This window comes from Apostichopus japonicus, chromosome 14, assembly GCF_037975245.1.
Source record: "Apostichopus japonicus isolate 1M-3 chromosome 14, ASM3797524v1, whole genome shotgun sequence".
Classification (NCBI taxonomy): domain Eukaryota; kingdom Metazoa; phylum Echinodermata; class Holothuroidea; order Aspidochirotida; family Stichopodidae; genus Apostichopus; species Apostichopus japonicus.
Window position 1 is genome coordinate 10,182,121 of NC_092574.1, and position 11,752 is coordinate 10,193,872.

General features: G+C 38.0%; 1 protein-coding gene across 4 annotated transcripts in view; it reads left to right on the forward strand.

Moving 5' to 3' along the window:
* Positions 1-1,128: 1,128 nt before the first annotated feature.
* LOC139979541 (uncharacterized) overlaps positions 1,129-11,752 on the forward strand; it is a 118,867-nt gene continuing 108,243 nt past the window's right edge. For 3 of the 4 annotated variants that reach the window (XR_011797203.1, XR_011797204.1, XM_071990457.1), the window contains exon 1: positions 1,133-2,660. Coding sequence is in view for 2 of the 4 variants with exons in the window: in XM_071990457.1 (XP_071846558.1) it covers positions 2,590-2,660 (71 nt within the window). In the remaining 2 variants the exon portion in view is untranslated. Of the gene's footprint in view, positions 2,661-11,752 lie in introns of all 4 variants that reach the window. The other variant, XM_071990458.1, reaches the window with a different exon arrangement.

An 11,752-nucleotide genomic window follows, 5' to 3' on the forward strand; every position in this document is an offset into this window, starting at 1 on the left:
AAGCATGATTCAGGCCACGATTTAGTGAAGCTAGTAATTTTAATGTCTGTAGAGTAAAATTAACCGCATAACAGAGAGAAATATTCAGAGAACATGTTTCAAGTTGCAACCTGGGATCTTCTTGATGTGCCGTTTATTGAAAGAGGTGGAAAGTCGATCAATTACGGAAACAAACGAGCGCCATCTATTAATTGGAGACCCGCTCAACTTGGTGTAACTTGGTGAAAGAACAAGATACGGCGTGCGTAGGCCCCTTGTTTTCATATACTTTTTTGTACATCGTTTGTCAGATGATGGGGAATAAATGTCATGGATATTTTTCATGCTATTTCGGATGTCTCTTGCTTGAGAACAAAATCAAACACGCAATCACACAACACAGAAGAAGTATACCTACATGCATGATATGTTGGTGGCCCAAGAAAAGGGACTGTTCCATTACGATAACAAAACAATAACATACTCCAATGGCTCGTTTTTAATTTCAAATTTCCACTGATATTGAGATATTCTTTAGTTACTCTACAGAATATGTTCTAGTGAGATAGTGCCATAGCAACGTATCCTTAGTGATACTTGAAATTGAGGCAAACCCTGGATTTTAAGGACGCTCAATAAAGGATGCATTGTTTCGGGAAAAGACTTGGAATAGAGTACACAAATGTACATCAGCAATACTGTCTGATTAGAAGACTAACGTTAAAAAAAATCATCGGGGTATGGGTAAGATACATTTCAAATAACCATTCGCTACAGTATTGCATAAAGTATAAACAGTCGATTTTGGGAGAAGATTGCAACACATATTGAGATTTAGCTGTTCAAATACCTGCTGGCGAACGATTGCTGCAGAATTGCAAGTCTCCAACATTGTGTGTCGGAAGGATAGGTCAGTTGGTCAATTAATATTGTAGTTGTTGATTTCATTATAATTGGGGAATCAATCAACATGTTCTCATTATACCAATTAAGAGCATCTCTTCCTGAATCAATCGACAAAAGTTCACCAAATCAATTTCCTTTTTCCCCTATCAATTGACATACCGTATTTTCCTATCCTCAAGAGAAGACAAGATGCTACAGCTTAAGTTACTTCGCATATATCGTCAAGTTCAATATGATGATACCGTAGCCTTTCCATACAATTTTGACCTAATGCATGGAAGTAAGCATGTTAGCGAAGGCAAATTACATAAGTTCTCTTGTTTCAAAACATAGAAATTCATAGTCTGGTTCTCTAGCGCAGTATACCCTTACACCTGCACTTCTTCGAAAGCCGTCAAGAGGCTAAAGGGTCACAACAGGGTAGCATACAGTAGCTTATATCGTGCCTCTTTATATATACAGTCGGAAGCCAAACTTTGGTGGAGTGGTATCGCTGGGGACTTCCAAGCACGTATCCTCCTGGATCTCAAGTTTACAATTGTCAGGATTTATATAGAATGTACTTAACCATTGCCGAAATCTTCCTGTTCAAGGTTTGAGTACTCTGCGATTAGATTGACAAACACTGACGAACGCAGTGGAGTGTAAAGAAAGACTACCGTCGTTGACTGTTGATTTGCTTTGTATATATATCAACCCGATTGCCAAGAAGAAAAGAAAAACACGTGGGAGGCTAAAAAGTAGCGCATACACACAAACACATTTCTTTGATCTTTTACATGTGCGAAGCCACCTCTCTATACTACCGATTAAAAAACTGGTGCTTTAGTCATATTTTATTAATACTACTGGATCATACCACGGTCGTCGTTTCAATGTGGCTCACTGCTAACGAAAATGTCCCACACTGCGAGGGCAGGTGTTTCGCCTATGATGTTCACTTGATAAAGTAAAGTTTTGTGACAGGAATTACATTTAAAAAGAAGACGAAGTTTGGCCACGATGATACGGTGAGGGCATTCTTCAACGTATTAGTGTTGTTAGCTACAAGGTCTCGAGTTCATTTGAGTTTGCCAAGTCATCCAACCAACACACACACACACACGCGGTTTAAGTCTGGTCCTCCCGGCTGTGTAGCGGGGTGTATATAACAACAGTCAAAAAAAAAGTTCATAGTTGTCACGGTAACCAGCTGGATGTAAAACTCGAAGCAACGCGTTCATTTGCTGTCTGCTAATGACGTCCTAACATTTTGTGACGTAAATTTGGACTGGACCGGATCTGATATACTTAGTACTATATATATATGTATATATATATATTTATATCACAAACTGATCTCGAAGGAGCTCTTTAAGAAGCAATTTGATTGGGAGAATTTTCGAAGCTTTTTTTTTATGAATGTTACGGAAATCTAGTTCCGTATTTTACCGGAGGGCATCAGTAGCAAAATAATAGAAGTTACTTTACACTATTACCTCATTCTTATCCCTTTCTTCAGTTGTATATTATCGCTGTAGTTTATCGCTGAAGGAGGAATCTGTTTCATTACGAGCTTGTATTTATTTGTGTTTCTTTTTGAAACAAATTACACCACTGTTGTTATTGTCTGAAAGGAAATATTAACTTTCTCAATTTCGTTTGTGTCTTTCCCTGGGAGATTCAAGTTACTGTGCAAGTTTTTTATCTGAATTATATTTCAACATGAAGTTCAACTCTCGGATGTGGGTACTCATACTGTTACTATGTATACATGCATTGGACCTCGTTAAAAGGTAAGTACCTGACCAATTTAACTTTGTTTTCTTTTCATGTGTGAACAAGCGTTCAAATTTGAACAGTACTTGTATGGTGTTGTTCTTCACACATTCCGTATCAGCTAGCTGTTGTTTGAAATATTGCACTACAAATAGGCTAATATGTATTCAACATCGTTGGTACAGACCCAATTTGTACAGCTTTGGAGACCACTTTCGTTAAAATTACAACAATTTCATGACCATTAACCATTAACCAGTATACTATTAACTTAGGCACCATATACAACTTGGCCGAGCAATGGCCCACTCAAAAAGATGTCTCGGATCAAATGTCTCAACTTGCCATCGAACAACTTGCCCAGTGACCAGGCAAGGTCGTGGGGATGTGGGGGGGGGGGGGTGTGGTTGTCAACAGGGACCTGTGATTGCTTTTACTCTAACTAGAAGGAAAACAGAGTATTAAGGTTAGGGGGGGTGGACAATTGCTATAATCGGTGACAGAACGGAATTTTGAGAAACAAGGTAGATTAAAACAAGTTCTGTTGAAAACAGACATGAAAACCATGGTTCCATTCAACACTTTACAGTTTGTCATTCTCAAGTGAGACCCACCTGAGCACCCCCAGCACAGGTGTAAAATGGGTATTCTAATTAGGAGCTGGGTACACTGTTATTGGTTGAGGGTGCAGAAAGCCGCCGAATGGTAGGAATACGGGGGTGGGGGGGGGGTGGGCTTCGAAGTCCACGGAAGTGCAGCAATCAATTAACCTTGGATTTGTTTCTGGAATGTTTCTTGCTTTTGTTTGCAAGGTATTGAGGAAAGGGATAAAACGCCTTCTTCCCCTTCTCCCAAATTCTTAGAAGTTACAGCATTGGTTATAGGTGTAAAGGTTTCGCAGAGCTGTTGCTTTTTTCAGTTTGGGCGGTGGGGTGGGGGTGGGGGAGCTGGGGCAAATGCGACCCATAGTGTTTCAAAGGGCCGCCTCCCGACCAAATATTGTGTGTGTTAAGCGGGTGTGATAGCTCTATACTCCACATGATATGATTGATTTATTGTGTGATACGGAGTAATTTCGTGTGCTAGCAATTCATTGACAAAACTACGGGTGAGGTATAAGCATAACAACTCCCTAGTATAAGCCCAACAGTTATCGATCGATATTTTTCCGGACACCGTGTCTCGAGTAACCGATACCCGGATTTTGCATAACCGAATGCAATATTTTTACGGGTCGTGAAGAGTAGCAGATACAACAAGTAAGGATTAGTCTCAAAAAACAAAGTTACCTCTACGTTACATCAAACATGACATGAACCGTTAATATCGTTCTACCAATCTAAATCCCCCACCACCCATTTCCTCTTAGAATGATTTTAGTCTGTGGTTTGCAAGGGATGATATTCTTTCGGCTCAGGATGAAAGAATTCGCCGAATCGTCCAAAGTGCTATTCTGTGTTTATTCACCGGTGTGCCATCACTCGGTATGTAGATTATTGATGACCTAATTGATTAGTATCTATATATATATTGGCCTATACTAGTTCTGCCTTCTAATTGGTCGGGCCATTCCCAAGGCACCCCCAACGTTGATCAGCAGGCATGCAGGCCATGCATGTTCTTCGTATATGTATTTGCTACATTTAATAAAATCGACAATTAGTAGTAATTAGACAAGGTAGACAAAGAAAATAAATAATTAAGCAAGAGATAGTGGATCGGTAAAACGAAGAGGTTATGCTTGCCCAATGCTCGTCTGGCATGTACGTATAACCTGATTGTCAAATAATTTAGTTCATTTATTCAATTATTTTCAGAGACATCCATATCCGTTAACATCAGAATATTATATTCTTTTATGTAAGGAAATGATACAATTGTGCGTTGTCTTGGAACTCTCTGTCATTCTGTTTAAGTAGTGTAAATTTCCACATACAGATAAAGAGGACAAAACACCTCTATCGCCTAACTGGAACATCTATTTGACTACAGCTGTTAGAATAATTTTAAAGTAGTGAGTTTCAAACGACTTAGTAACATAAATAGATAAGCATATGTCGCCCAGACTGTACGTTAATGACATATTGTGGTGTATATAATACCATCGGTCATGCGAGCTGAGTTGTTGGTGGAGTCTAAAAAGTTATAGATTTTGCGTCCAGGTCGTTATAGTTAGGTTTATGCTTCAACGATTACTTTCATTGTGCCCACACGATTGTGATGAATTTCAATTGAAGCACACTTCTTTTTGATATAGCTCTCTCCATATATATATCTATAAACAAAAAACAACAACAAATAAAAAACCCAGTTATAATTCATCCTGTTTCATCACTGATACCATCAAGGGATTTCCACTGCTCCAAACATTTAAAGTTATACAGACACCTACCTCAGTGAGTATATAGCCAATTTGCTCCATATTCACTACACGTGTTGTGTGTGATAATCTCATTCAAAATCCGTTGCAATTTTTCGAAAAGCTCGTTTTCGTTTCCAAGATAAACACATTTGAAATTTTGACAAATCTGGGAAACTCATTAAATATGTGCAAACGATGACATGGAGATGTTGCGTTCTTCACAATGTCTTATTTTACGTCTTAATAAGTTAACCCCTTAATTACAAGCCCACAAATATCATTTGCATAATATGATGATCCTCTATTCAAAGAAGTCAATAAAACATTAAAAAAAAAAAAACATCGCAGACCAGTGTTCAGTGTCCTTGATACGAAGGTTGTAAAAACAAAGGAATAACATAACAGAACGCTAGACAGTCACTCCCTTGTTACATCATCAATGTGCATATTTATATCTAATGATTATTCATAAATAAAACTAGAAATGAAGAAAAGACTTGTTAAATGGTCAGACTTGTTGATGGATTTTGATGGAGCAGCTATTTTCTTAATTTCTAATGCCTATTACTGTATTAGAGTTATAAGGACAATTTTGTTCATCATGGTGTTCCGCGGAGACCTTTAACCTCAAAACTCATTATTATATATGTAATAGCTGCACATAAATGCTATAACGTGCGATATATATGTGTTTTGATTCCTATATAGAATTCAACTTGACATGGTGTGGCTTACAGTAGAAATGGTGATCGTGCATTGGGATGACGGTACATGCAATCACAAGGCAGGCAACAGGCAATTGTAACGAATTAAAACCATGGCTCATTTCCTTTTCGGATTTGAACTTCCTACATTTTGATATAGGGCTGTATCAAGGTAATATTTATTAACCGATCATCACACGTAGAAAGAAAGAGAGGTTTTCTAGTAATCTACCCCCCCCCCCCCCTCTGTAGTTCATCGGTGAAAGCAATTAAATTAAACCTTGATGAACGATGAGGAAGTATGATGTTATTACAATTTAACTTGATTTAACTTCTTTTGATGTATCAGTGGTACACGTAACATATGCAAGAATACTTGCAACGGCATTGAACCAACGAATATAGATGTTTCCTACAGTCTGGTATACCAAATTGAAACAAGTGGAGACGTCCGTGCATGCAATATATATGTTTAGAATTGCTGGCTCAATCTTTAACAGTTTAAGGTCATTACATTACTTACCCTTTCAATAACTGAGGCTCATTAACCCTAGTGGCTGGACTACCGAGTCTAACTCACATAGATCTTTAGATCAGTTCCAGTGAGACTGTCAGATCAGGGAGTAGTTATGGACCATAACAACTCCCTTGGTCAGATGCAACACAAAAGTCAAAAGGAAACTATACGACTTTTATAACTTCCCTCCAACGCTCTCAAACAACCATGTTTACAATGTATTTCAATATTTGCTATTAGGACTGATATATGTTGAATGTGGTGTTCTGTTCTGTAAATCAAGTTAAACAACATATTTTAGTTGTGTGATTAGGATTTGTAAAACAGTAGATTAATATCAAACTGGTGGTCTGCATTGGGGAGGCGATGTCATGATAGATTTACGATAAAATACATTCTTAGAGATGTATAATATTTGTAATGTGATTATCATGAGTACCGGAATGTTACTCATTAGACTATGATACATCAATACTTAAAGTCCGCTCCTCATGGTATCCCTTGAAGGTGAAAGCCAAATTCTTGTTACACAGTTGGAATATTATTGACAATTATGAGATCTTCTAGCATATTTGAAGGTGATACTGATGACCATTGTTAGCATTTTGTTTGTATACTGTAACAGGTTGATACCGGAAACATACCATAGTTCCACTTTACCAATGTTTGGCGTGTTCGTCTGTTTGTTACGATCTAATAACAGGTCGTGCACTATACTAGACGTAATTCCCGGCATCCTTTTTCATGTCACCGTCTGCAACCTTTCTATACGAGGAATACGGTATATTTCTTGTAGTAACAGGTATTAGACTGAATCCGGTTACAACATTATTGATGAGGTTTATGTTTGGAAGGTCGCCGGTTAAACCTGGTCTATTGTTGTATTTCAATTGTCTATATAGTTCATGAAAATGTAATATGGCAAAACTTGGCAACTTGTACAAATGTTCGAATCCGCCGTATACAAGTTATAATTAGGGCATATCTGTTATATGCACTTAGCAACAATCGTTCCGTGTTAACAATCGCTATGGGAAAATGCATGCATGGTTAAACTAAAAACAGAGCCTGTCACTGCATGCATGCTAGGTTATTGGTTCAATGTGTTCGTATGAACGCTTACGCTATATGGAATTAAATATTCCTCTCCTCCTCGTCACCCACTAACTCCCCTGTTGTCTCAGTGATAAAAAGTGTTTATTGCGTGTAATCAGATCTCTCAAACTGTCATCTGAGAAGAATAAAATGTTCCCAGATGCAACACCTTTTAACCTACTGCTTTAACGCGTTGAAATTCCAGCAAATTAAAGAGGTGCGACCTTGAAGATGATAGGGTGGGGGAGGGAAGGGCGTTGAAGGACACATAGCCTATATGCACACCCTTTCAACTTTGTCCTTACGTTCCTCCCTGTCTCCCAATCCCCTACGTTCGATTCCGCTCGCTACTATAATACTGCATGTAGTTTGACACAAATGGAAATGTGTGTCTTACAATGTATTTATACTTGTATTATTTATACTAATTTTCGTATTTTATTGTCACTATTGTGCGCATATATATATATATATATATATATATATATATGTGTGTGTGTGTGTGTGTGTGTCTGTATATATATACATATGCAGATATAGCAGCTCCCTGGTTTACTCCTGTCAATAAGAGAGATCATATAAAAAAAAGAGGCAAATAAACTGCGAGTTACTATAAAAGTATATAAAACTCTGTTGGCATTAAAAAATAAACTGAATAAAACTTTATCTAAAGGTTAACACCGTTGGGCAATGGTTTGTCCGAGTACTCATATGGTATATACCCAGTAACTTGTTAATGGGTAAATTAATCGACAAATAGCGCGTCAAATGACAGCTTATTTGTCAACACGAGACCGCTATGCTAATATTTAAGCATACCTTATCTACCTGGCTGATCAAGACAAAATAGGAAGAGTTGCATTATTGGGTTAAAGGCAAATAAATAGTAACCGATAATCTGCCATGCAATCGTATATAGATGGACGTATAGATGACGTATATAGATGGACATGTGTATCAATGAATGACTGTCTGCCATTTATATCTGGCTGGATCACAACAGAGAATGAAGACGTGTTGGACAAATCTAACCGTATAACAGTTGTCACCGACTTTAGCGATCCCGCGTTATTAGTCATTGTCGACTTTGCAATCCCCGGTCCCCCTCACAGTGTGGCCAGGTCGGTAAGAGTGACTCCATAATTTTCCGGCATTTCGGGAAATCAGAAAGTACCGTACCTTGCGTAATATGAGCTAAGTACGCGAAATATACCGTATATCTAAGATGTTTGCACAGCAATATAGTTTACAATTCATTTTTTTTTTATATATTTGTTTTTATAGACGGTTAAAAATCATTTGCTGTCACTATCCGCAGGTTGAATTTCGCTTTTTGGTTTATTGAATTATTTTCTTCTTTTAGAAAGTACCCTCTTAGAAAACATGAGAGTCATCAACCGACTTGGTTGGACTGGCTAGTCAAGAATGTCTAGTACCATCAGGGCAGTGAATTGTTACATAACCCAGGGAATTATGACATTCCTATCGCTTGCACTGCAGAAGCTCGCTTTAAAACAAAACTACATAACTTGCACAATCACAACAATGGTAAAAGACGAATTGTAGCTATATGCATGGAGTCGGTGTCATGAAAATAATATCTCGGAGGGACGCAATTTCCTTAAATAGTTACATTACAGGACAATATTTTGTGTAAGTGACTCATACGTTAGCCTACATCATCATAACAATTTTGCCGGAGTTGAGAAAAAAGAAGAAAAAACCCTGATAGTGTCAAGTTAACACCTCCTTCTACCCGCATATAGCAACAATTAACCTATAATTCCCCCCCCCCCCCCCCAACCTTTTCATGTTTGAATACATTTCCCACATACTGCCGCTATGGACTAAACCGTAACACATTAGACTGTCAACTTTAAAGTAACACCTCCTTTGGCAGACGTATGAACTCATTTATTTATGAGCTCGAAGTAAGCTGTGTTTTTGGATGAAGACTGAATAACATTGACGTAAGTATAGATAGCACGACATACCAAACTGCTGACTTGTATGCAGGGACAACAGAATGTAATAGAAGCTTAAAGTTATTAACCAATGCTATAAATGAAACAAAGAGGATAGAAATCTACGGGTACCGTAGCCTAGTTGTTGTTGCAAATACCGAGTACGGTGTCCTAAAACATCGCCTCTCAATCCTCACAGATTATGCTCGTTTTAGGCTTTGCAATTTCACGAAAGTTATCAGACGGACATTCATGGTTAACAAAATGTATGTCGACAAGATGACTATACGGCGTCCTATAGAGTTCCTTGCACACGCAATCCACGCGAAACCTTGGAAATGCCCTCGAGACAGTAACTTGACGTGAAAAATACAATCACCTTCAACCTCAAGTGGCTTTGAATTCTACCGCAAGTAGCACACGACTTAAGAGGTATTGTTATACTATTCGCCGGAGGCTAGGTTAAGTTTCATATGTAATTGACATAGTTATAGATATGTTCGAAATAACCTTAACGGCTGGCAGCCGGCAGATACATGTTGTAGCCAGATACAAATCCTACAAAAGGACAACTCCCTGACTAGACTAATGAGCCTGCCGCATATCGCACTTTCATAGCTGCCATTTTGATTACTTCCCCGGACATTGAAGGAATTCGCATGATGCAGCAACAGAAAACGAAATGCAAGACAATTCGCATGCATGGAAATTCCCCAGACGTAACTTATATGCATATCCGTTTACTTGACAACAACTTTGTTTTTTAACGATTCCCAAATGGAAGAGTGAGTCTCTTGAGATGGCCGATAGGAATCCGGGCTATTCTGTTGTTTATTATTTACATATCGCGAGGCTCACGTCAACGAGCTCAACAACATTATTCATCCATTAAGGTGCGGAATGAGCGGCTTTATAAATCGTTTCCTCTGCATATTCCTTACTGAATATATAGTTTCATTAGTTTTCTAGAAGAATTACTGTTACATTAGCCTAATTGTATCAAGTGTCAAAAGATTGTGAATTACCATCTACGTATGAACATATGTGCATTGATTAATGGAAGATCAGTGTTACACATTATCTTGCCATAAAACGCCTCCTGCATACCCTAGATCACATATGGGCTATATACATATATATATATCAGCTTGTAGACATTACTACAAGTACAGATGGTTCACGAACCTTTAACTCGGAATCGTGCGTATTATTTATTCCCTATTCCCGAAGGGACAGGTGATACCTCATTCGACGTGTGACACTAATAATCGCACGGTTATACAGTTTCAATGTAAGAGGACTGGGGTTGTGAGCTGTGGAGCAAGATGTTTGGTGTTTCCCACTCCCAGGCTCTATCTTGGGTAACTTTCTTGAAGTAGTTAGATTAGGACAGGTGGGTTTATATACAATTTCGCACATACTATGTGTTGTTGCCGCATAACTCCAATGTTACATTTCATCATGGGACTTTTTGTTCTGTTATATTACCAACCTACTCACTTGCAATTTGCGGACCATGCAGTTGAAGAATAGAAGTATTTTATATATTATATGGGTTAAGGCGGCTTGCGATGTTACGGAAGGGTAGCTTAATTAATTCATATTAACGTAAGTCATAAAACAAATGTCTTAAAATGTTTGTACGTGCGTATATACATCGAGCATTGAACGTTCTTGAAAACCACAATTTCAGATATCCGTTTGAGATAGTGATCATTATGAATGTGTACATTCCATGGAATTTACAGTTAGATACTATCAATGTTATACTAACCACGAAACGCACCTCTATATAATTATACATGCCAGGGGAGGATTATTTTTTTTGTTTGCACTGAATCTACACGACTCTTCACATATCAATGACATGTTATCTATTTCTCTTAGATTAAAAGATTCACAAACCCAACACACCGCGGATAGAAAAAATAAATACTATTTGGCCTCTATCTATAGCAATATCAATCCCTGCATGCCTTCCATGTCTTATATACAAACGAAAGCGTCACGGCAAACATGAAAAATCGAAACATAATAGCTATATGTTGGAAGGATGTGTTTTGTTACCAGGACGTGTGTAGCCTTCAAACGAATTAAATTACATATACATAGTCACACGGTTTGGGTTAATTCACAACTCTTCGCTAATTAGCAGCAGCCAGCTGGTGTTATTTGCCTACTGCTAATACCACTCTCTATTCAGTTCTCCCATATCATGCTTCAAAGCACTCGTACTGGCAGTATCGACAGTTCTTAACCTTTATCTGATTCTAATGCTAATACCACTCCATACTGTCCTATCATATCATGCTTCAAAGCACTCGTACTGGCAGTATGGACAGTTCCTAACCTTAATCTGATAGAAAGCATGATATTCATACTATTCATACTGCTAGTAACAGTGCTGTGAATCGGGACATGAAAAGTACAGTATATAATTATTTCTCCCAACTGGGTGCTGTATGTA